This window comes from Triturus cristatus, chromosome 1_1, assembly GCF_964204655.1.
Source record: "Triturus cristatus chromosome 1_1, aTriCri1.1, whole genome shotgun sequence".
NCBI lineage: Eukaryota > Metazoa > Chordata > Amphibia > Caudata > Salamandridae > Triturus > Triturus cristatus.
In genome coordinates, this window is record NC_140579.1 from 765,212,560 (window position 1) to 765,239,458 (window position 26,899).

The 26,899-nt window shown below is 52.7% G+C and overlaps 1 protein-coding gene across 1 annotated transcript in view; it reads right to left on the minus strand.

The window, feature by feature from the left end:
• The window catches only part of LOC146871052 (GTP-binding protein REM 2-like), a 351,770-nt gene that overhangs the window by 125,260 nt on the left and 199,611 nt on the right, over window positions 1-26,899 (minus strand). Inside the window, exon 2 of the mRNA XM_085649897.1 lies at window positions 18,317-18,390. Within this exon, the coding sequence (XP_085506023.1) occupies window positions 18,317-18,390 (74 nt within the window). The remainder of the gene's footprint in view (window positions 1-18,316; window positions 18,391-26,899) is intronic.

Sequence of the window (26,899 nt, forward strand, 5' to 3'; positions counted from 1 at the left end):
TACTCCTCTCTACTCTGTGTCCCTCCACTTTAGGCCACTCCACTGTATGCAACTCTATGCCACTCTGCAACTCTACGCCACCCCACTCTACACCAAGCTACTCAACTGTTTACAACTCAACTCAACTCTATGCCACTCTACTTCACTCTATGACACTTTACTCCACTCTACAAAACTCAACTCTATCCCACTCTATGACATTCCACTCTATAACAGTACAACATTCTTCTCCTCTCTAAACAAGTTTCTCTATATACTCTATGCCCCTCTACTCTATGCCCCTCTACTCCATGCACCCCTCTACTCCATGCACCCCTCTACTCCATGCACCCCTCTACTCCATGCACCCCTCTACTCCATGCACCCCTCTACTCTGTCCTATTCCGCTTCCCTCTACTCTATGCCCCTCTACTCTATGCCCCTCTACTCTATGCCCCTCTACTCTACGCTCCTCCACTCTATTGTACTCTCTCCCCTCCACTCTGCACCACTCCACTCTACCCCACTTTACTAAACGTAACTGTACTCTACCCTACAACAATCCATAACACTACACAACACCACAATTTACAACATTTCACTCTATGGCGCTCCACTGTGTGATGCTATACCCCACTCCACAACATTCCTCTACACTCTAAACCACTCCACTGCTCTCTACACCACTCCACAACACTCTACACCACTCCACTCTCTCCACTGTACACCACTCCACTCTGACACAACAAACCACTGTCGTCTACACCACGGACTGTTCGCTATGCTGCACACCATCCACGTTGGTGTACAAAATTGCCAAAACACATTGGCAAGGCATTGGTGAAACCTAATTTTTCCACTTTGCCAATGCTTGTTATGATTGTTCTTCACCCACCCTTATGAATGTCAAACTATTTCAATTTGGAAAGCTTTAGGAACAGTTTTTACATTAAGCAGTACAAATGTTTTAAGTACTTACATTTTATGGCGATATTTGAATATATCTTCTAAGAAGTTAACTTTTATTATAAGAACATGTCTTTTCTGTTGAAAATAAACTTCCCCATGCTGTGGGCATAACATTGCTTCAGTTCGCTGCCTGTGAAAATGTAGCTTTTATCACAAGATAACACTAGTCTCTCACTCATCTAGCCATCACCTAAAAGAACATATTCCATGGTGCATATTAATATTTAACCAACCCATCTAATCAGTTTATATTGGTACAGAATTGTAATGCACCATCATTCTTTAATTGCAGAAAGAGATCAAATGGCAATAGTGAAGTAATCTGGGATTTGAAACTGACCCAAATTGCTTTTAGCAATGTTATAAAACCACTAACAATTTTTAGACCCAAAAAATCTAACTTCACTAGCCTCATGCCAATAACGTTTTATTTTGAATAAATAGAGAAAATGTTAATTTGAATGAAAAATATATGGAAAAACATAGTGCTATGCAGCTTTTACTTTGATATGTCTGTCCTTTCTGCTGCTAGTGTGTGTTTCGGGTGAGCAAAGTGTGTTTAAATGCGAAGTGTGTTTAAGGCTGCAGTACCACCTCTTGTCTACGGGGGCAGAGCTGAGCAAAGATATAAACACACTTCATGAAACACAGGTCCCCCACAAGGCAATTTTTTAAAAAGTTGTCAAAATTGACACAGATGTTCCTGAAGTCATTTTTTATCATTTAGAAGACATTGCCTTGTGGGGACCTGGCTTCAGGTCCCCACAGTGCAATCAAGTCCCCACAGCGTGAGTGTGTTAACACACACACACACACACGCCAGACCTGTGAATAGTGTTTCTTCCCACTCACTCATTTCACATGCCCTTCACCTTTCCCTGTGGTTTACTGTGCCACAAACCCTCTTTTTGGTGAGAGCAGGCATTATACACTACGTGTGGTAAGGAATGCAATCCCCCTCTGTGAAGTTGTACAAGTTTCTTAAGCTCAAACCAGGGCACTGCATCTGCTCCAGGATGCTGAACAACACTCCCTTAGCCTTTGGCTAGGCCCTGGTGCAGCCCCTGTAGCAGCGGCTCGGAGTCCCGTGCTTGTCCTCGGGGTGCGGGCTCCAGCAGGACAGGGCCAGGGCAGGCATTTTTGTGCTTGCTGCGGATAAGTGCGACTGAGTATTAAATTGAAATCTTAATTTTTCGCATGCTCCATATTGTTATTTTTAATAGGAAGCAAAGCAACTGCTGTACTGACTAAAGCCTTTGCTTGTTTCACCTCCCATTACACTCCCACCCCTTATTCCACAACTAAACAAAGAAACCGATTGTGTTTAACTCACGCTCAGGACTGGATTTTCTGAATGCAGTTATTTCCATGTTTCGTTGTGATTTTGCTTAAAGGGGCAGAGAAAGAACTCTGTGATTTGCTGGATTTTGGGTGCGCGGGAGTAGACAACCACTCGCTCAATGCGAATTGTGGCGGCAGAGCCTGGGTACGAGCTCTGCCTCAGCCGCACACAGGTTTGAACTCCTTACCCCTCGCAACTCCAACTCCAGTCAATATCCAACACTCTGCTCTCACTTGTCCCAGCTCCTACACGTACCTCCCAACACTAGCGAGTGCAGGCTCGCTCACACATCGTGGTAAGAAATTCAAATATGCTTCAAGTGAAGCCTCGGCTTGTCGAAGTAGCTCCTAGTTGCGAGTAGGTTATAATGTACGTGCAACCAAAAGTGTTTGAGATTACTGAATTATTTTGCCGACTGTAACAGCGGTAATTGCTTTCACTGTGTGCAGCGTAGTATGTGCATGTCCTTGATGCAGTGCCGCAGGCAGGCAGAAGGGCGGCGAAGGCCGCAGGGCCTCAGGCGGGCTCTGCATCCGTGGCAGCACTGTTTTGTCCCGCATGCGTATGATGTAAGGCATCACGTGCATGCGAGACAAAGAGTGCACACCAATCACACGCCAAACAAGCACTGAAAATGCAATAGGACTGGTATTTACGGGCGACCTATTGCATTTTCAACAGAAGTGCATCCGTGAAAGAAGGCACGGATGGTAGGGGGTGGGGTGGGTGGTGATGGTCCAAAAAGTTATGTACTAAGGGAGGGAACGGGGAGAGGCAGGGGAACAAAACTATTTTGGAAGTAAAGGGGCCGATAGTCTCGGAAGGAGGAAAATGACGACATGCCCGTCAGGAGGCAGGATTAAGTTCCCAAAAACCAATCAAAATGCAGCATTTAGAATTGTGGCCAATCAAAATGATATGCGGAAAGTGGGCAGAGCTTCCCCCGCTATACTGTATACAGCATTCCTCAACGCGACAGCGCATGCGCTGCCTAGGCGAGACCTAAAAAGGGAAGGTACACTTTATTCAAAGTGCGGACCATGTAGACTGACCATTGTACTGGACACCATGTGGCTAAAACCAAAAGGTTGAAGTAGCAAAATTTACTAAAACAGATTAGAGAATTATATATCCTAATTATCAGGGATAGCATCTTGAGATTGTGACACATACTATCCTAAAACTCTAAGCAGATAACTAACATGAAGCTATCATATCCTGCCCATATTATACATTTATAATCTGTCCCCTACAACACTTTTAGCATGGTCTGTACCCGATGTCTGGAGCAACCGTGTTCCATTGCATAGATTTTGAATGGCATATTTCATAGGCAGGTACTAGGATGGATTATTATAGGGTGCACAAAGTTCCAGATGGCAGTATTTGGAGTTCGGGGTTACGGGTGTGTTTCTTTGCAGCCACAACACAAACATTTTTCTGTAGTGCATCTTGGGTTCCTATTAGGCACATTTAGTTTTTTATGGTTGGCAATGGCAAGAAGCAGAGGAAGGTCATTTGTCTACAATGTGGCTACACTGCGGAATGCAATGCCCCCCTTCCTTCAAGCTGAATCCCCTCTGCTTCCCTTCCGGAAACTTCTTAAGACCTGGCTCTTCCAACCATTAGTTGCATAGCCTATTGTAAACTCCTGTCTAGTCGTGTGCGCTAGGACGCCTCCAGGTAGCTAAGCGCTTTATAAAAGCTAATAATAATGCAGTAACACCAATCATCGCAAGCAAAAAAAAGCAATGGCAAAGCCAAACAGGTCTTGCCTATGCGAGCTAGAGATTGTTAATGTTTTTAGCCATTGTGCACAGCAGTGCAGCTGTTGTGCAGCATGGCTGAAAGTTTAAAAAAAAACCAAGAAAAAAGCTCTATAATGCAGCAAGCGCTGGCCCTTCACAGCTTCTTTTTTTAAATTGCCGACAGGAGGGCGATGGGGGCGGCATCTTGGATGGATGGAGGGGATCTTGATGCCACCCACCCTGCTACCAATATTAAAAAAGCACAAGGACGCAGGCTGCATCACTGCGCTTTAAAAAAAAAAAAATCCTATTGGCTGTTGCCAATTTTTCTTTCCATGATAGGATGGCAGGGGGCCATGCAACAAGGGATGGGGAGGGGGCAAGCAATGACGAAGGGCGGGAGGGGGCAAGCAATGACGAAGGGCGGGAGGGGGCAAGCAATGACGAAGGGCGGGAGGGGGCAAGCAACGACAAAGGGCGGGAGGGGGCAAGCAACGACAAAGGGCGGGAGGGGGCAAGCAACGACAAAGGGCGGGAGGGGGCAAGCAACGACAAAGGGCGGGAGGGGGCAAGCAACGACAAAGGGCGGGAGGGGGCAAGCAACGACAAAGGGCGGGAGGGGGCAAGCAACGACAAAGGGCGGGAGGGGGCAAGCAACGACAAAGGGCGGGAGGGGGCAAGCAACGACAAAGGGCGGGAGGGGGCAAGCAACGACAAAGGGCGGGAGGGGGCAAGCAACGACAAAGGGCGGGAGGGGGCAAGCAACGACAAAGGGCGGGAGGGGGCAAGCAACGACAAAGGGCGGGAGGGGGCAAGCAACGACAAAGGGCGGGAGGGGGCAAGCAACGGCAAAGGGCGGGAGGGGGCAAGCAACGGCAAAGGGCGGGAGGGGGCAAGCAACGGCAAAGGGCGGGAGGGGGCAAGCAACGGCAAAGGGCGGGAGGGGGCAAGCAACGGCAAAGGGCGGGAGGGGGCAAGCAACGGCAAAGGGCGGGAGGGGGCAAGCAACGGCAAAGGGCGGGAGGGGGCAAGCAACGGCAAAGGGCGGGAGGGGGCAAGCAACGGCAAAGGGCGGGAGGGGGCAAGCAACGGCAAAGGGCGGGAGGGGGCAAGCAACGGCAAAGGGCGGGAGGGGGCAAGCAACGGCAAAGGGCGGGAGGGGGCAAGCAACGGCAAAGGGCGGGAGGGGGCAAGCAACGGCAAAGGGCGGGAGGGGGCAAGCAACGGCAAAGGGCGGGAGGGGGCAAGCAACGGCAAAGGGCGGGAGGGGGCAAGCAACGGCAAAGGGCGGGAGGGGGCAAGCAACGGCAAAGGGCGGGAGGGGGCAAGCAACGGCAAAGGGCGGGAGGGGGCAAGCAACGGCAAAGGGCGGGAGGGGGCAAGCAACGGCAAAGGGCGGGAGGGGGCAAGCAACGGCAAAGGGCGGGAGGGGGCAAGCAACGACAAAGGGCGGGAGGGGGCAAGCAACGACAAAGGGCGGGAGGGGGCAAGCAACGACAAAGGGCGGGAGGGGGCAAGCAACGACAAAGGGCGGGAGGGGGCAAGCAACGACAAAGGGCGGGAGGGGGCAAGCAACGACAAAGGGCGGGAGGGGGCAAGCAACGACAAAGGGCGGGAGGGGGCAAGCAACGACAAAGGGCGGGAGGGGGCAAGCAACGACAAAGGGCGGGAGGGGGCAAGCAACGACAAAGGGCGGGAGGGGGCAAGCAACGACAAAGGGCGGGAGGGGGCAAGCAACGACAAAGGACGGGAGGGCGGGAGGGGGCAAGCAACGACAAAGGACGGGAGGGCGGGAGGGGGCAAGCAACGACGAAGAACGGGAGGGCGGGAGGGGGCAAGCAACGACGAAGAACAGGAGGGCGGGAGGGGGCAAGCAACGACGAAGGATGGGAGGGTGTGCGGGAATGCAAGCAACAATGAAGGACGGGAGGGGGCAAGCACCAACAAGGGACGGAAGGGGGCAAGCACCAACAAGGGACAGGAGGGGGCAAGCACCAACAAGGGACAGGAGGGGGCAAGCACCAACAAGGGACAGGAGGGGGCAAGCACCAACAAGGGACAGGAGGGGGCAAGCACCAACAAGGGACAGGAGGGGGCAAACAACAAAGGGCGGGAGGGGGCAAACAACAAAGGGCGGGAGGGGGCAAACAACAAAGGGCCGGAGGGGGCAATCAACAAAGGACGGGAGGGGGGGAATCAACAACAAAGGACGGGAGGGGGGAATCAACAACAAAGGACGGGAGGGGGGAATCAACAACAAAGGACGGGAGGGGGGAATCAACAACAAAGGACGGGAGGGGGGAGGGGGGAATCAACAACAAAGGACGGGAGAGTGGCAATCAACAAAAAAGGACGGGAGGGTGGGAGAGGGCAATCAACAACAAAGGATGGGAGGGTGGGAGGGGGCAATCAACAACAAAGGACGGGAGGGTGGGAGGGGGCAATCAACAACAAAGGATGGGAGGGGGCAATCAACAACAAAGGACGGGAGGGTGGGATGGGGCAATCAACAACAAAGGACGGGATGGTGGGAGGGGGCAATCAACAACAAAGGACATTAGGGGGTGAGAGAATGCAAGCAACAACGAAGGACGGGAGGGGGCAAGCAACAACAAAGGATGGGAGAGCGGGAGGGGGCAAGCAACAAAGGACAGGAGAGCGGGAGGGGGTAAGCACCAACAAGGGAAGGGAGGGGGCACACAACAAAGGACGGGAGGGTGGGAGGGAATGCAAGCAACAACGAGTGGCAGGAGGGGCCAAGCAACAACAAGGGGCGGGAGCGGGCAAGCAACAACAAAGGACGGGAGAGCGGGAGGGGGCAAGCAACAACAAAGGACGGGAGAGTGGGAGGGAAAAAGCAACGACAAAGAACGGGAGGGTGGGAGGGGGAAAGCAACGACAAAGAACGGGAGGGTGGGAGGGGGCAAGCAACGACAAAGAACGGGAGGGTGGGAGGGGGCAAGCAACGACGAAGGATGGGAGGGTGTGCAGGAATGCAAGCAACAATGAAGGATGGGAGGGGGCAAGCAACAACAAAGGATGGGAGAGCGGGAGGTGGTAAGCACCAACAACGGACGGGTGGGGCAAAAAAAAAAAAAAGGACAGGAGAGAGGGAGGGGGCAAGCACCAACAAGGGACGGGACAAGCACCAACAAAGGACGGGAGGGGGCAAACAACAAAGGGCGGGAGGGGACAAGCAACAAAGGGCGGGAGGGGACAAGCAACGACAAAGGATGGGAGGGTGTGCAGGAATGCAAGCAACAACGAAGGATGGGAGGGGCAAATAACAACAAAGGATGGGAGAGCGGGAGGTGGTAAGCACCAACAACGGACGGGTGGGGCAAAAAACAAAGGACAGGAGAGAGGGATGGGACAAGCACCAACAAAGGACGGGAGGGGGCAATCAACAACAAAGGACGGGAGGGTGGGAGGGGGCAATCAACAACAAAGGATGGGAGGGTGGGAGGGGGCAATCAACAACAAAGGACGGGAGGGTGGGAGGGGGCAATCAACAACAAAGGACGGGAGGGGGCAATCAACAACAAAGGACGGGAGGGTGGCAGGGGGCAATCAACAACAAAGGACGGGAGGGTGGCAGGGGGCAATCAACAACAAAGGACGGGAGGGTGGCAGGGGGCAATCAACAACAAAGGACGGGAGGGTGGGAGGGGGCAATCAACAACAAAGGACGGGAGGGTGGGAGGGGGCAATCAACAACAAAGGACGGGAGGGTGGGAGGGGGCAATCAACAACAAAGGACGGGAGGGGGCAATCAACAACAAAGGACGTGAGGGTGGGAGGGGGCAATCAACAAAGGACGGGAGGGTGGGAGGGGGCAATCAACAAAGGACGGGAGGGTGGGAGGGGGCAATCAACAACAAAGGATGGGAGGGGGCAATCAACAACAAAGGACGGGAGGGTGGGATGGGGCAATCAACAACAAAGGACGGGATGGTGGGAGGGGGCAATCAACAACAAAGGACATTAGGGGGTGAGAGAATGCAAGCAACAACGAAGGACGGGAGGGGGCAAGCAACAACAAAGGATGGGAGAGCGGGAGGGGGCAAGCAACAAAGGACAGGAGAGCGGGAGGGGGTAAGCACCAACAAGGGAAGGGAGGGGGCACACAACAAAGGACGGAAAGGGTGGGAGGGAATGCAAGCAACAACGAGGGGCAGGAGGGGCCAAGCACCAACAAGGGAAGGGAGGGGGCACACAACAAAGGACGGGAGGGTGGGAGGGAATGCAAGCAACAACGAGGGGCAGGAGGGGCCAAGCAACAACAAGGGAAGGGAGGGGGCACTCATCAATGGACGGGAGGGTGGGAGGGAATGCAAGCAACAATGAGGGGCAGGAGGGGCCAAGCAACAACAAGGGGCGGGAGCGGGCAAGCGCAACAAAGGACGGGAGAGCGGGAGGGGGCAAGCAACAACAAAGGACGGGAGGGCGGGAGGGGTCAAGCAGCAAGGAAGGACGGGAGGGTGGGAGGGGTCAAGCAACGGCGAAGAACGGGAGGGTGGGAGGGGGCAAGCAACGGCGAAGAACGGGAGGGTGGGAGGGGGCAAGCAACGGCGAAGAACGGGAGGGTGGGAGGGGGCAAGCAACGGCGAAGAACAGGAGGGTGGGAGGGGGCAAGCAACGGCGAAGAACGGGAGGGTGGGAGGGGGCAAGCAACGGCGAAGGATGGGAGGGTGTGCAGGAATGCAAGCAACAACGAAGGATGGGAGGGGGCAAGCAACAACAAAGGATGGGAGAGCGGGAGGTGGTAAGCACCAACAACGGACGGGTGGGGCAAAAAACAAAGGACAGGAGAGAGGGATGGGACAAGCACCAACAAAGGACGGGAGGGGGCAATCAACAACAAAGGACGGGAGGGTGGGAGGGGGCAACCAACAACAAAGGACGGGAGGGTGGGAGGGGGCAACCAACAACAAAGGACGGGAGGGTGGGAGGGTGGGAGGGGGCAACCAACAACAAAGGACGGGAGGGTGGGAGGGGGCAATCAACAACAAAGGACGGGAGGGTGGGAGGGGGCAATCAACAACTAAGGGTGGGAGGGGGCAACCAACAACAAAGGAAGGGAGGGTGGGAGTGGGCAACCAACAACAAAGGACGGGAGGGTGGGAGGGGGCAACCAACAACAAAGGAGGGGAGGGTGGGAGGGGGCAACCAACAACAAAGGACGGGAGGGTGGGAGGGGGCAACCAACAACAAAGGACGGGAGGGTGGAAGGGGGCAACCAACAACAAAGGACGGGAGGGGGTGAGAGAATGCAAGCAACAATAAAGGACAGGAGGGGGCAAGCAACAACAAAGGATGGGAGAGCAGGAGGGGGAAAGCAACAAAGGATAGGAGAGCAGGTAAGCACCAACAAGGGAAGGGAGGGGGCACACAACAAAGGATGGGAGGGAATGCAAGCAACAACGAGGGGCAGGAGTGGCCAAGCAACAAAAAGGGGCGGGAGGGGCCAAGCAACAACAAGGGGCGGGAGGGGCCAAGCAACAACAAGGGGCGGGAGGGGCCAAGCAACAACAAGGGGCGGGAGGGGCCAAGCAACAACAAGGGGCGGGAGGGGCCAAGCAACAACAAGGGACGGGAGGGGTCAAGCAACAACAAGGGACGGGAGGGTGGGAGGGGGCAAGCAACAAAGGACGGGAGGGTGGGAGGGGGCAAGCAACAACAAAGGACGGGAGGGTGGGAGGGGGCAAGCAACAACAAAGGACGGGAGGGTGGGAGGGGGCAAGCAACAACAAAGGACGGGAGGGGGCAAGCAACAACAAAAGGACAGGAGAGCGGGAGGGGGCAGACAAAGGACAGGAGTGTGGGAGGGGGCAAGCACCAACAAGGGACGGGAGGGGGCAAGCAACAAAGGGACAGGAGGGGGCAAGCAACAAAGGGACAGGAGGGGGCAAGCAACAACGAAGGATAGTGTCAGGGTTCGCCCCTTCCCGGCGTCTTGGACCTCTCTACAGATTCACCCGCTGAACGCTCCTCTTCTCATTTGCAGCCCACGGAGACGGATATCGCCGGTAGCGATCCTGAAGCAGCTGACCTCCCTGGGCTCTGGCCCTTTAACTACGATACCACCATCCTTCCGGAAAGCTCCGCCCACGGACACGCGGCAAGCGAGGATTCGCCCGCCCTGACAGGGTGGAGTCCTCTCCCAGAAGAGAAGGCGAGCGGGGAAAGAAGCGAGAGGAAGAGAAGCGGAGGAGGCCCCGAACACGAAAGAGGACGGACGACTGCAGCAGACTTGAACCCTGACGGTGGACCAAAGACCGAGGAGCCGGGAGGCATTCCCTGTTCAGCGCCCAGCCACGGACCCGGAGGTTCGTGGCTTTAACAGGTGCATGAGAGACTCCGGGGGTCAGGGCGAAGGGTGGCGAACTTCCCCCTGGGCGGACAGTGAAAGGGGCGTGCCCCGCAATATACCTTACGGGACATTCCCGAACCCGGTGCTGGTTTTCCCTCTATCCTCACTGTCTGGCCCCAATGGTGCTCCCTCACTTTTCCCCTCCCTCATAGCCCTACAAGAGCCTGAAAGTAAGGTGTTTTCTTTCTTTATTTTTCCTTTCTCCACACGCCTAATCGGAGGGTTGCTGCGCGACCAGACGTCCCCGAGGAAACAGAGGGCAATCTCCCCCCAAGGACGTGAAAGAACATCTCCCCGAGGACATACCAGAGGTCCTGCTTGCACTGTTTCTTACCCGATTGGAGTGTGGACCTAAATAAAACACCCGTGCATTGCACCCTGTGGTCCGGTGTCATCACTTATCCCGCTACATATGGTGGAGAATGCGGGCATAAGCCACCTGTAAGACCCACGAATGGAGGCACTGATCCAACACCTGGTGGAGGGGCAGAAGAAGCTGGCATGGGTGGTAGAGCGCCAGCTCACCAGCGCGCAGGCCGATAGGGACACCTTCCGGGACCAGATGAAAGCGCAACTGGATACCCTGTTGCATGTTGTAGAGGAGCCCCCAACTTCTGGAGCTGGCCAGAGGATAAACCGACCCTCAGCCACGGCCCCCACGGTGTCCCTGCAGAAATATCTTTTGGGCGAGGACCCAGACGCTTTTCTGTTGAATTTCGAGAGAGCAGCCCGAGCGTCCGGCTGGCCGGTGTCGAAATGGCCTTTTTTTCTGGCGCCTCTCTTGTCAGGAGAAGCTCATGCCGCCTACCAGGTGGCCAACGCTGGAGGAGTCACCCCCTATGGGGAGTTGAAAGCAGTGATCCTCGATCATTTAGGTATGGACGCAGAGGTGTATCGCCTAAGGTGCCGTCGAGAGAAAGGGGCCCCCGGCAATAGTCCAAAGACTTTGTACTTTAAACTAAAACTGGCAGCAGAAAAATGGTTAAAACCCAACGACCAAACAAAGGATGACATCATGAATGCTATTGTGCTGGAGCAGTTCCTGGAGGCCCTCCCGTACGCTACTCAAAGGTGGCTGAAACAGCATGCCGGCTTAACCATCGAAAAGGCGGTGGAGATGGCAACATCATTTGTGAGGGCCCAGCCACGTGCTCTCCCCTAGGAGCCAGAGAAGGGGATGAAAACCAACGCCTTACCCAGAAAACCTCCAAGACCGATTAAGGACCCAGAAAGAATCCGAGCCCCAAAGCCAGAGCCACTCATTCCCCAACAGCCTCCGTGCTTTTAATGTGGTGAGTGGGGCCACATTGCCCGGGTCTGTCCCCGATGTTAGACCGAAGAACAAATGGATATCAGCTACGAACCACGCAATCTGCTGTACTCTGCTGAGATGGGGACTTGTTTCTACGTAAGTGTTATGGTGAACAACTATTCTGTTTCTGCCTTGTTGGATTCCGGCTGTCGGCAATCGATGATTAGAAGCTGGCTGGTCACACCCAAACAAAAGATCCCAGGGGGACAGGTAGCGATACGGTGCGTTCATGGCGATGTACGCCTCTATCCTACTGCCAGGCTACCCATCCGCTGTCAAGGGAAAGAAACCCCATTACTTGTTACTGTAGGTCTAATGGCTAATCTCCCGGAGGACATTATACTTGGCACAGACAATCCCGACTTTCTCTCTCTTTTTTGGAAAACAGTGCGTACCTCAGCCAAAACAGATGGCACCCCTGCCTTTTTGGCACAAGAGCCTTGGGAAATAGACAAGAACTTCCACTGGGCTCAAACAAATGACGCTACCCTCTCTCATGCCCTGCAAGAGGCCAGGAACGGCCCGCCTGCCCTTAACCCGACACATCCCACCTTTTTGGTTCGGAACGGACTATTGTACAGGACCGCCAGCCCTACAGTCCCTCCACAGCTCCTAGTGCCCAGGGAATTCCGAGAACAGGTCATGTTCTTTGCCCACTCCCACTTACTAGCTGGTCATGTGGGAGCCCAGAAAACAACAGAGAACATCCTAAGACACTTCTATTGGCCTGGCATTTATGCTCAGATAAAAAAAATACTGCCAGGAGTGCCCCGTCTGTCAGTTGAAGAATCCCTATCACCCACCACCGGTTCCCCTACAACCCCTGCCCATCGTTGGCCAGTCCTTTGAACGCGTAGGCATGGACCTTATAGGTCATCTTCCCCGATCCTCCCAAGGCTACCAATACGTTCTAGTCCTAGTGGATTACTGCACTCGTTTCCCCGAGGCCTTTCCCCTCCGGTCCCCTACAACCCCAGTTATCGCTGACAAACTACTGGAGTACTTCTCTCGGGTTGCTTTTCCTCAACAGATCCTGACGGACCAGGGTACTCCTTTTGTTTCAAAGTTAATGGGTCAAGAGTGTAAACTACTGAGTGTCAGACACATTAGAACCTCGGTCTATCACCCTCAGACGGATGGTCTGGTAGAGAAATAGAATGGCTCCTTGAAACTGACACTAAAGAAAATGCTGGTGAGCGAAGGGAAGAACTGGGACCGTCTCCTGCCCCTGGCCTTGTTCGTCATCCGAGGGCAGAGACAGAGCAGTTTGGGGTGTTCATCCTTTGAACTACTATATGGCAGACAGCCTCGGACTCTGTTAGAGATGATGAAGGAGACCTGGGAAAAGGAAGACAACAACACTCAGAACCTCCTAGATTACTCCCTGCATTTACGGTCTAGGATCGGGAAATTACGAGACCTGGCTCATCAAAACCTAGAGAAAAGTCAGGAGAAGCAAAAATACCAGTACGATAAAGGAAAGAGATGGCGTTCCTTGCACGTAAACGACTGGGCCCTGGTTCTGTTGCCTTCCTCTGTCTCCAGGGTAGAGAGTGAGTGGAAGGGACCCTATAAAGTGATAGGGTCTATAGGACGGACCACCTACCGTCTATGGATAACACCTCGGAAAACCCAGTCCTATCATATCAACCTTTTGAAAAAATGGTTAGGGCCTCCTCCACAAACCATTCAGTTATCTTTCCCTGAGGAGAAACACCCCTGTACCCTAGAAAAGCTAGTGGTAAACCAGAGTCTACCCACTAGAAAACTCCGAGAACTATTAGACATCTTTTTTCCTTATCGGAATCTTTTTTCAGACAACCCGGGAAGAACCAATCTCGTGGAACATCACATAAACACCAAGCCGGGTGAGGTAGTGAATCAAAAGCCCTATAGAATCCGGGCAGCCCGGCGGGCGGCCGTCTCCACGGAAATAAAGAAAATGTTACAAATGGGGGTGATTAGACCGTCACGGAGTGAATGGTCTTCTCCCATTGTCCTAGTTCCCAAACCTGATGGTTCTATCCGCTTTTGTATTGACTTCAGGAGGGTGAATGCCATCTCTAAATTGGACGCGTATCCCTTGCCCAGGGTCGATGAATTAATAGAAAAACTAGGAAACGCCCGGTATATCACCACCCTAGATCTGACCAAGGGATACTGGCAAGTGCCCCTACAAAGCGCTGATCAGGAAAAGACCGCTTTCTCCACCCCTGATGGTCTGTTTGAGTTCACTGTGTTACCTTTTGGCCTACATGGCACCCCCGCTACCTTTCAACGACTGATTAATAAGGTCTTGCTGTCCCATCAGGCGTACTCCTATGCCTATCTCGACGACATAGTAATTTTCAGCCCCACATGGGAAGAACACCTTGAACACTGTCGTCTGGTGGTGCAGGAGTTATACCAAGCAGGCCTTCACATCAATGCCGGAAAGTCTTTCGTGGGTTTCCACCGGGTAAAATATCTAGGGTACCTCCTAGGAAATGGGTGTATAGAACCCCAAAGAGAGAAGATCAAGGCCATTACTGAAACCCCTGTCCCTACCACAAAGAAAGACGTCCGTGCCTTTTTGGGTCTCCTTGGGTACTATAGACGCTTTATACCACAATATGCCAACATAGCAACACCTTTGACTGAACTCTTAAAAAAATCCATACTTGACAAAACGTTGCTACATCCTTCCCCACAGGTTCTAGACACCATAAGCAAATTGAAAAAAGCGATCACTAGCAGGCCTGTATTGGTCTCCCCCAACTTTGACTTGCCATTCGTCCTGCAGACCGACGCCTCTGAGAATGGCATAGGGGCCGTTCTATCTCAGATAACCCCCGACGGAACGGAAAGGCCTATCCTTTTCATTAGTCGGATGCTGCTACCCCGAGAACGGAACTATCCGGTTATCGAGAAGGAATGCTTAGCAGTAAAATGGGCCGTAGAAAAACTGTGATACTATTTGGATGGCAGAAGGTTTCATCTATACACGGACCATGCTCCTTTAGTCTGGATGAGCAGAAACAAATCCAACAACCCGCGCATAATGCGCTGGTTCCTCTACCTCCAACAATTCGCTTTTGACGTCTGTCATAGAAAAAGGGCTGACAACTCCAACGTAGACTTCCTCTCCCGGGTCCCATACGTCCCCGAACGGGACTACTCATAGGGAGGGGAGTGTCAGGGTTTGCCCCTCCCCGGCGTCTTGGACCCCTCTACAGATTCACCCGCTGAACGCACCTCCTCATTTGCAGCCCACGGAGACGGAGATCGCCGGAGGTAGCGATCCTGAAGCAGCTGACCTCCCTGGGCTCTGGCCCTTTAACTACGATACCACCATCCTTCCGGAAAGCTCCGCCCACGGACAGGCGGCAAGCGAGGATTCGCCCGCCCTGACGGGGTGGAGTCCTCTCCCAGAAGAGAAGGCGAGCGAGGAAAGAAGCGAGAGGAAGAGAAGCGGAGGAGGCCCCGAACACGAAAGAGGACGGACGACTGCAGCAGACTCGAACCCTGACGGTGGACCAAAGACCGAGGAGCCGGGAGGCATTCCCTGTTCAGCGCCCAGCCACGGAGGTTCGTGGCTTTAACAGGTGCGTGAGCGACTCCGTGGGTCAGGGCGAAGGGTGGCGAACTTCCCGCTGGGCGGACAGTGAAAGGGGCGGGCCCCGCAATATACCTTGCGGGACATTCCCGAACCCGGTGCTGGTTTTCCCTCTATCCTCACAGTCTGGCCCCAATGGTGCTCCCTCACTTTTCCCCTCCCTCATAGCCCTACAAGAGCCTGAAAGTAAGGCGTTTTTTCTTTCTTAATTTTCCTTTCTCCACACGCCTAATCGGAGGGTTGCTGCGCGACCAGACGTCCCCGAGGAAACAGAGGGCAATCTCCCCCCAAGGAAGTGAAAGAACATCTCCCCGAGGACATACCAGAGCTCCTGTTTGCACTGTTTCTTACCCGATTGGAGTGTGGACCTAAATAAAACACCTGTGCATTGCACCCTGTGGTCCGGTGTCATCTCTTATCCCACTACAGATAGGCAAGCAACAGCGAAGGACAGGAGGGTGGGAGGGAGGGGCAAGCAACAATGAAGAACGGGAGGGTGGGAGGGGCAAGCAACAATGAAGAACGGGAGGGGCAAGCAACGAAGGACGGGAGGGTGGGAGGGGAGAAGCAACAACGAAGGACGGGAGAAGCAACAACTAAGGACGGGAGGGGGCAAGCAACAATGAAGAACGGGAGGGGCAAGCAACGAAGGACGGGAGGGTGGGACGGAAGAAGCAACAACGAAGGACGGGAGAAGCAACAACGAAGGACGGAAGAAGCAACAACGAAGGACGGAAGAAGCAACAACGAAGGACGGAAGAAGCAACAACGAAGGACGGAAGAAGCAACAACGAAGGACGGAAGAAGCAACAACGAAGGACGGGAGAAGCAACAACGAAGGACGGGAGAAGCAACAACAAAGGACCTCTCGAGACCTGAGGCCGCCACCCCATCACTGCGCTTAAGTCGCGTGTTGAAATTGAAAACTGCTGTTTTTTAAAAATTGAGGAACTGTTTTTAGAATTGTCACTCATTATACTGTATTTTTAAAACTCACCACCGCCTAGCGCAATCTCACTGAGGTCGCTCTGACTACTAGAGCGCCTCAGCAACTTCCTGCCTTCTCCAGGGTCCCGATCACGTGACCTCCAGGAGGGGCCTAGGCAACCAGCAGGTATAAATGCCGGCCGCAGCGCAGGAGCGCAGCGGGCTTGCCTTGCACGCCAATGGCAAGCCCATCTGCACCCGTCCGCGCCTGGCCGGGCCCAGGGCCCAGGCATTATGCCCACGTTCTCAAATATTCCCCCCAGTAGCTTAGATTGCTGCATTCTGCCTCACTCAAACCTGAAGCCACAACGAAGGACGGAAGGGTGGGTGGGTATCGTCAAGCGACAACAAAGGACGGGAGGGTGGGTGGGTGGGGTGAAGCGACAACAAAGGACGGGAGGGTGGGTGGGTGGGGTGAAGCGACAACAAAGGACGGGAGGGTGGGTGGGTGGGGTGAAACGACAACAAAGGACGGGAGGGTGGGTGGGTGGGGTGAAGCGACAATAAAGGACGGGAGGGTGGGTGGGTGGGGTGAAGCGACAACAAAGGACGGGAGGGTGGGTGGGTGGGGTGAAGCGACAACAAAGGACGGGAGGGTGGGTGGGGTGAAGCGACAACAAAGGACGGGAGGGTGGGTGGGGTGAAGCGACAACAAAGGACAGGAGGGTGGGTGGGTGGGAGGGGTGAAGCGACAACGAAGGACGGGAGGGTGGGAGGGGTGAAGCAGCAACGAAGGACGGGAGGGTGGGAGGGGTGAAGCAGCAACGAAGGACGGGAGGGTGGGAGGGGTGAAGCAGCAACGAAGGACGGGAGGGTGGTACGGGTGAAGCAGCAACGAAGGACGGGAGGGTGGGAGGGGTGAAGCAGCAACGAAGGACGGGAGGGTGGGAGGGGTGAAGCAGCAACGAAGGACGGGAGGGTGGGAGGGGTGAAGCAGCAACGAAGGACGGGAGGGTGGGAGGGGTGAAGCAGCAACGAAGGACGGGAGGGTGGGAGGGGTGAAGCAACAACGAAGGACGGGAGGGGTGAAGCAACAACGAAGGACGGGAGGGCGGGAGGGGTGAAGCAACAACGAAGGATGGGAGGGCGGGAGGGGTGAAGCAACAACGAAGGACGGGAGGGGTGAAGCAACAAGGGAGGGCGGGAGGGGTGAAGCAACAACGAAGGACAGGTTACTAAATGGGGGAGAGGGCAGACTTACCTGGGCAGCAAGGAAAGGGACAGTCCAGTCGATGGTGCAGCTGGATATGTTAGTACGTAGGACTGGATAAGTAGGGTAGGGATCTTGTTAGATAGGCCTGCATCAGGAGAAGGCTGCCTAGTACGATTGGCACAGTAATCAAAGAAGGAATCGGAGGGGAATAATAAAGGTGAGAGGTCATAATGGATGGGCATGCTAACTGGGGAAGCAGTGGGAAGGGGAAGAAAATATGGTGACGATTAGTAGGTGCTATTAGGTCTGGAGTAACCATTGAAGGGAACACATGAGCCAGGTCACCAATACGTAGGAGATGCAGAGGGAAGAAAAAAGTCTCAGATTGTGCAGTTATTGTACTTATTGTAAGGATTTGATCTAGTGTGAATTTTTGAAGGAATAGTGGATATTTTGATAAAACTCTGGAAATTGATAGGTACTTGCACGTATATGTGGGAAGCGGTAGAATAATTACCCATATCCATGAGAATTGGTAGGGCAAATGTTATACGGCTCATACAAATTTGGGTTAACTATGTCCTTAGAGTAGTACTGTACACCTCATTGAGCTTTATGAATAACTGCACTGTATCCTGGTGAATTGAATTTCCACAAACAGAGTGGAGTAATTTAAGCTGTGATATTGAGGATCTTGGGTGAGGGACAGAGACAATCAACCAAAAGACCCTTCTGGATGGCAGAAACATTCGCTGCCCTTCGCTTCCTCTTTTAACTCGACTGGACGAGTACCCTTATAGCCCTCCCTGGACTCATTGAGATCCAGTATTTCAGGAAAAATCCAGGAGTGCAACTTACCGACTCCCAGATATCATACACCACCAGTGTAGCCTCTTCATTGTCCACAAGGATCCTGCGCTCATAAGTATCCTCTGCAGAAGAAGAAAGAATGTTTGTGTTAACTCTCCAAAAACAGAACGATAAGACAGAATCCCAAAATATCACACTTTTGTACATTTCTGGAAAATAAATCAAAGATACATTTCCAAATAAAGCACACTCTGCAAGACTGCTTGTGTGTACTTTGCATTTATTGTTGGAAATGGAGACATTGGAAGGGAAGGTGGGTGAGTGCGAACTTGTTCTTTGTCGAACTCTGATACTGTGTCATTCATGTGGCAAGAGTGAGGAACAAGGACCAGGAAGTTGATGATATGGAATGAATGAGGGTGGGGAAGGTTCAACAACAAACCGAGGTAGTGGAGCAGGTAACGGCTTCACACTGACAGGAGATGACAAGTAGAGTATTCCTTTGAGTCAGTAAAGTGCCAGGCATTATTTAATCGGTTTAGAGATCAAAAGGAGGGAGTATGCAGCTTTGTTGGAAATGTCATTGAAAGCACAAACGTGGAAGAACAGCAAAGGCTAATGAAGAATCGAAATGTGTAGTGGCTAGAAACCTAGTCGCAAGCAAATTATAATGATTTTTTATTACAGTTCACATTATTTTTCAAAACCCCAAATGAATGGCAGAGCTCTTCCCATCATACTAATAATGGGTGCCTTCTAGCAATAAGACAACCATAGGAAGCAATAAGTCACACAATACGTTAAAAGCGGACACGAGTGAGACGAATGAAGTATTAGTTCTGCTTCATAGTTTACTAATAAGTGTGACATTTAAAGTACAGTGTCCGGTTTTGGGCGGGGCTGTGTGTGTCTTTGTATACCAGGGGCATCCCTTAACTGCCTTGACTATATCAAATATTGGGAGTGTGCGGAGATAGTTTGTTCTGCTGTACTGCTGCAGTCCTGATGCTACATGCTGTCAATTTTCCTTCAAGCTTTGCATTTACTCTGTACACATTACATTAACGACTTTGAGAAAATTCACAGAAGGGTTTAAAAAATAAAGTACTAAACCGCCTTCAACATGTCAAGGCACACTGAAAAGGATCCATTTCTTTAGCCATCAGAGGGGGGGGGGGGGGGAGGTTTTAGGGGGCCCCAGTAGCTTCACATAAATATTTAAAGGGTGCAACACCTGACACGGCTCACAATGGCTGCCACTAACTGGGAGGCGTAGAATGTCTGCACTGCTCGGGTCTAAGTTTACATCCCACTTCAGTAGCAAATGAGACTAGTCCATAAGAACCCCTGGTCAGAACTGTCTTTCTCCATCCAATCCATCCTTCATCTAGCCTGGGTTGTCTCTCTCGACTGGCTGGGCTGTCCTTCCCTTATCTGAACTGTCTCCGTCCCTCCCACACCCTTATCTGCACGGTCTTTTTCCATCCTACCAGTCTCTGGTCTGACGCTGTTCCTTGTTTATCTACAGTCAGGGTTATCCTGGAAGAGAACGCCCGTGTTCCCCGTTACCGAATCAGATTGCTAAAAAGAAAAAAAATGCATTTGCAATACAATAGTGTAAGATAGCCAGCAGTCTAGTGGTTAAGGAGGGCGGATCCAAGAGGTCAGAGGAAGGGGAGGAGTCACGGGGAGAAAGGGCAGTTAGGATAGGGACAGTGGTGGTGCAAGGTGACAAGAATAAAGCTCCGTAATAGCATCTCGCCGTGTCTGTGGTTTCTTTGGTAGCGCGACGCTACAGCTGGCGACGAGGGTGGGATCCCCCAACCCCACTGACCACAAGACTGTGTGAGGCGAGTGGAGCCGATTGAGCTGGAGCGCGCTGCACGCGGGACGCGTGTAATTGGGCAGGCGCTGTGAGCGCAAAAGTCGGGAGCCTACCCCGAACCCGTCGTGCACCCAAGCTGTGGGAAGAGTGCCCCAGCACCTGAGACGCTGTCCCTGGGAGATTAGCAGCGAGCGCGTTACAGTGTGAGCTGAGAAAGCTCGATACCGGCAAACCTCACGCTTGATGCGTGAGTTTCGGCATGCCAGTGTGAAGAAGATCGCGGGAAACGACAGGAAGAGGCGGGAGCCCACCCCGATCTCACCTGAGTGGTAGCAGTGAATGCTGAGCAGGACTGGAGGTGTGCCACCAGCCAAGGATGACCGCTGGTGAGTCCGGAATGAAGAGGACTGATTGTGGGCATTGAGAGGAAGCCTCGTGCGTGCAGGGACGGCGGCCATCTTGGAGTCAGGCAGGCTCTCGAGACAGACCCCTAAGACGTGTGGGAGCGGCCATTTTAAAGTCAGGCACGCCACAGTAGAAGCAAGCACTGGCAAGACCAAATAAACAAGCATTGGTGCAAAAGGTCCAAAACAAGCATTGGCAAAGGAAAGGCAAACAAGCATTGACAAGAGCAAGTAAGCACTGGTAAATGCAAACAAGCATTGACAAGAGCAAGTAAACACTGGTAAATGCAAACGAACGAACACTGATAAAAACGAAATAAAGAAGCGTTGGCACGAATAAACAAACAAGCATTGGCGAGAACACAGCACAAAACGAGATTCATCAAGGAGGTAGGAGAAAGACGTCGAGGAAATGGCAACATCACCACGACGGAAGCCCCTGGCTGTGGGAGGATCGCACCTGCGAGCCCCGGAATACCTGACTGTGACCACAGGAGGGAGCATGGGCCCCAAGTGGCAGGAGTGGTTAGAGGATTTCGAGGACTACATTGAGGGATCCAAGGTGACGGAAGACGAAGAGAAGCTCATTGCCCTTCGCAATCTCGCAGGCCGAGAAATAAGCAGAATAATAAAGGACCTCCCGTCGGCTGAAACAGGGACATATGACGATGTGCGGAACGCACTGAACAAAAAATTCCTTCACAAAAGAAATGTCGATTACGAGCGCCATGCATTCCATCAAGCACGCCAAGGAAAGGAGGAGGCGATGTGTGCGTTCATCATGAGACTGCGACGGCTGTCGAGATACTGCGAGTTCGAAAGGTTCTCGCCGGAGGCGGCCATCAAATCGCAAATTATTACAGGTTGCCACTCAGACACTTCGGCGACGGCTATTGAGGAAGCCTCATGATCTAGAAGAGATTGAAGAGATGACTCGCATCTACGATCAGGCGGAGGAACACGCTGCCACCATTGAAACAGGTCACGTTGTCAGCCATGAGCAAGCGCATTGTGTTCAGGCACGCCCGAGTGACAGAAGGAAATACTCCCCCGAGAATAACTGGAGGTCCAGCACATCGTCTCACCAACGGCGTCCGGAGTATGGAAGACGGGACGCCCGGCGAAGAGACAGGAAGACTGAAAGGAATAAGCGGTGTTACCGGTGTGGACGTGACTATCCTCATGTGGGCACCTGTCCGGCCATGGGTCAGCGGTGCAGGAAATGTGGGCGGTCAAATCACTTTGAGGCAATGTGTGGGGACTATCACCGAAACAAGCGAAGCGAGCAGACGAGGTCGTCCCGATCAGGCACCCGAAAACATCACATACGGGCTGTTCAAGGAGAAACTGTGCGGTCCCCCGGCTCATCTCACTCCAGCCGGGAATCACGCCGGTCGTGTTGGGATCGACGATCTCCGTCCCGGGACTCGAGCTCCTCATCATCCTCCCGAGACTCCGCATACACAGTGGAGTATCTGAACATGATTGCAGATCCCGATCAGCTGAAGAAATATCCGCGACTAGACATCAAGGTGGGGAATCACAACACTAAATTTGTCATGGATAGCGGTGCGTCACTGAACTACATTCCAGTTACAGAGCACGACAAAATGGTCCCGAAGCCTCCACTGACGTTTGCACCGGTCCGCGTGTTCACGTGGATGTCTGACAAACCACTTCCTTGCCTGGGCAAATTTCACACAACACTCACGCACGGCACCATTACCATACAGGCGGTCATACACGTCATCGAAGGGCCTGAGGCCGACTGCCTCCTCAGCCTCCCCACGGCCGAACGACTTCGTTTGGTGGAGATTCTTTTCAACATCAACAACACACAGGACTATGTCACCAAGTTTCCTGCACTCTTTCAGGGTCTGGGCAAGCTGAGAGGTTGCCAGGTTCGGCTGCACATCAATGAACAAGTCAAGCCTGTTGCGCAGCACCCACGACGGGTTCCCTATCATCTACAACAGGCGGTTGAAGAGGAACTTCAGGACCTGCTCGCAGCAGACATCATCGAGCGCACTGAGGGACCGACGCCATGGGTATCCCCAGTGGTCATCGTGCCGAAAAAAGGGACCCCCAACAAAGTGAGACTGTGCGTCGACATGCGATTGCCAAATACCGCAATTGAACGTGAACGACACCCCGGACCTCACCTGAGCGATATGATCGCTGCTCTAAATGGCGCAAGGGTGTTTTCAAAGCTGGACCTGAATAAAGGTTATCACCAGTTGGAACTGAATGTCAAGTCTCGCTACATCACCACATTCGCCACGCACCTAGGGCTGTTCCGGTACAAACGGCTGAGCTTTGGTGTCTCGTCCGCTGCGGAGATTTTTCAGGAAGCTATCCGCCAAGTCATCCACCACATTCCGAACACGCTGAACTACAGTGATGACATCCTGGTCTATGGAACGGACGTGACTGAGCATGACATCGCTCTTGATCGTGTTTGCCATGCCCTGCTGGGCGCAAATCTGACGCTGAACAAAGAGAAGTGTGAATTTCACAAGGCCACCCTGAAGTTCTTCGGTCATATCTTCTCTGATGAGGGCATGAAGCCTGACCCGGATAAGATTGCGACATTGAATAACACCAACAGCCCGCAGGACGTCAATGATTTGCGTTCCTTTCTAGGAATGGCCAGCTATTGTGCCCGCTACATCCGGGACTACGCGACCATCAGTCACCCACTTCGAGTCCTGACCAAGCTCGGTCAGCCGTTTGACTGGACACCTGAGTGTGAGAGGGCGTTCAAGGAGATAAAACAGGCGGTGGAGTCGGCCGACAGCCTGTCCTATTTCAATCCACGACGGAAAACAGAAATCACTGTCGATGCCAGCCCTGTTGGCTTGGGTGCCATTCTGGCCCAATATGATGACGACGCTGACCAGAGGAGGATCGTTGCATATGCCAGCCGCAGCCTGTCGGATCCTGAGAAGAAGTACTCACAGCCGGAGAAGGAAAGTCTTGCTGTAGTGTGGGCGTGCGAACATTTCCACGTTTTCATTTATGGCAAGCACTTCACCCTGATTACGGATCATCAGGCGCTTCTCACCATATACGGCAACCCCAAGTCCAAGATGCCGCCGAGAATTGAGAGATGGGGTCTCCGGCTTCAGGAGTACACGTTCACAATTATTCATAAACCAGGGAAGGCGGAGAACCCGGCTGACTATATGTCTCGTCACCCTCAACCATCTGTGGAATCGAGTCCATCGATTGCCGAGGAATATATTCACTTCGTGACTGATCGAGCACTGCCACCGGCCATCCCCATGGAAGCCATTCGGGAGGCCACTGCTCAGGACGACATTCTGCAATCAGTGGTACACCGGATCCGCATGAATAAATGGAGACACATGACACCAGAGGAAGACGCCGATGCGACCATCCGGAAGGAGATACAGGCATTCCGGCATGTATGTGAGGAACTCTCAGTCACCACGGAAGGAATCATTCTAAGAAGTCACCGACTCGTCATCCCCAGGCAGCTGCGACAGGGAGTCATCGACTTGGCTCATGAAGGACATAGAGGGGTGGTGTCCACGAAGAGAGCCTTAAGGGAACGTGTCTGGTTCCCTTTCCTGGATCAGATGGTAGAATCCACGCTAAAAGACTGTCATCTCTGTCAGCTAACCAGCCAATGCAATCCACCGGCACCGCTGCAAATGACCACCTTACCCAGCGGAGTATGGCAAGAGATCGCCATGGACTTCTATGGGCCACTGCAGTCTGGCCAATATGTGATCGTCATAATTGATGAATACTCGCGTTTTCCCATAGCTCAAATGATTTCATCTACCAGCGCCTCTTGTACTCTAAAAGTACTAGACGATGTATTTGCAACATGGGGTGTCCCCAGAGAGGTCAAAACAGACAATGGGCCCCCGTTCAATGGACAGGAATTCAGCGCTTTTGCAAAGCACATGGACTTCAAACATCGGAAAGTCACGCCGCTCTGGCCCCAAGCAAATGGCACTGTTGAGAGGTTCATGGCCACGATTAAAAGGACATTTCAGCAGGCATCCGCCGAGAAGAAAGAACTCCAGGTCGCTCTGACGGAAGTTCTCAGAGCATACAGGACAACACCACACTCGACTACTGGACAATGCCCTGCCACCCTCATGCTAGGGCGCCCAATGAGGAACCGCATCCCAACATGGGAAGGCGCTTTGCAAGCTGTATCACCAGGCCTCCTCCATCAGGAAATAGTAGCGACGGACAAGCACCATAAAGACAAAATGAAATCGTATGCTGATGCAAAACGAAGGGCGAGGTCTCCGTCTTTGCATGAAGGGGATCTTGTTCTCGTCAAACAAGAACAGCGGAAGAAAACTGACTCCCGGTTCCGTGATGAACCACTGGTGGTTACCCGCCAGAAGGGCACCATGTTGACCGCAGAATCTGAGCACCGCAGAATAACAAGAAATGATTCCCATTTCAAGAAGTGTCTGCAGGACACAAACGGATCAGGGAAAGACATGACTCTCTCACTGGCAGGTGAAGAACATGACCTTATCACTGCTGGGGACCAAGGTCAGCAAAGTGAGCCAGTGGCGAGTGCGTCCACCGGGACCCCGTCACTGCGGCCACGTCGGGAGATCCGGCCACCCCGGAGACTCATCGAAGAGATGGACTAGAGCACTGTTGCTCTGTTATTTTATGAAGAAAAGGGGAGATGTAAGATAGCCAGCAGTCTAGTGGTTAAGGAGGGCGGATCCAAGAGGTCAGAGGAAGGGGAGGAGTCACGGGGAGAAAGGGCAGTTAGGATAGGGACAGTGGTGGTGCAAGGTGACAAGAATAAAGCTCCGTAATAGCATCTCGCCGTGTCTGTGGTTTCTTTGGTAGCGCGACGCTACAAATAGGTCTCGCAGTTACGCAAGTATAAGCTATTGGCATCGTAAATGACAATGCCTTTTATTTAGGTTATCAAAACGAAAACATAAATAAAAGGCATTGTTATTTGCAATGTCAATAGCTCAAGCTGGCCTGCGAGACCTACTGCATTGCAAATGCTGTTTTTTTTTTTTTTTTTTTAATAGGTGTTGTTGTATATTTATATAACGCGAACTCGACCATAAGGTATTGGAGCGCTTTACATGTGCACCGTATTTACATTACAGATTCAGGCACGGGGAGATTAAGTGATTTGCCCAGAATCACAGGATGTGGACGCGACTTCGAGGCTCGAACCCTGGTTTCTAGCACCAAAGTCGGCAGCGCAGCCGACGGACCACATCCTCTCCCTATGAGCCGCTTAATTTGCCATGTTACACTCCTGTCGTTCCAGCCCCTTTTATTCCACTCTGATTGCAGTTCAGGATGCATCTTACTAGGTCTCCCACCATACTTATTTAGGACAGCTAATCAATGCGGTTTCTCCCTCCAGATGTATTGTAACAGGAGAGCATGGTATACTGTCGTTACTCGCTTTGCCTTTTTATATGAAAAGAGTTATGCTCACAGTAAAAAATAATAAAATACCCTATGAGAATTGGTGCTGGGAACGTTTTAAGGGGATACTGACTGACACTGGTAAAATACAAAGGTTCGTGTTTCAGATCTTCTGCTGCGCGAGCGACAGAATAATATGGAAAATGTATTTATACATTGTACTTCTGACAGCGTGCCAGGCCTGTGAGCGTCTTGGTTGTGTCAACTGCACAACGATACCCGCATGAAATAACCCGATGGGAGTTAAATAAAAAGTAACATGGATAGAATCATGTGTGAACATTGCCTTACTACCTAACCATGAGAAGAAGTGCAGAGATAAAATAATTACCATCTTCTGCAGAATGACACAGCTGACAAAAGATCACGATATGTAAAAGTGCTTGAGAGATGGAATTTAACTAATCTAGGGATTATAAAAAAGTATTTCAAAGAAAAACGGAAACAGCATGTGAAAATGTTTTGACAAGTAAAACGCATTGCAGTTTCTTACCCTTCAGTGATGAAGCGCTGCATCGCGCTTGGACGCTCGCAATCAAATGCCCAAACAACAAGAATTTGCAATGCGGATATCGGGAGGAGGGCGAGAACTGGATAACACATGACGGCAACAGAAAAGACGGGCGGGAAAGCGAAAGCCAGAGCAGCATTTACTGAGATGGCCTGAGCAGCTCCCAAAGCAGGTCAGCCTCCTCCATCACGGGGCTCGGCAGCAGGGCGAGCCGGGATGGTTCACAGCGACCCGAGGCTGGGAGTCCCTTGCCCGGCGATGAAGTTCAGTGCCGCGTGGGCTTAGGCTCCCCGCAACGAGTGAGGAGGAGAGGAGCGCATGCTACGTCTCAGCGGCTCTGTAGAGGAAAGCACAGGAGCAGGCTGTGCTGAGGAGGCAGCAGGCATGCTGAGCGCTGGCACGGGTGACACAGCAGAGAGGCGAGCCTC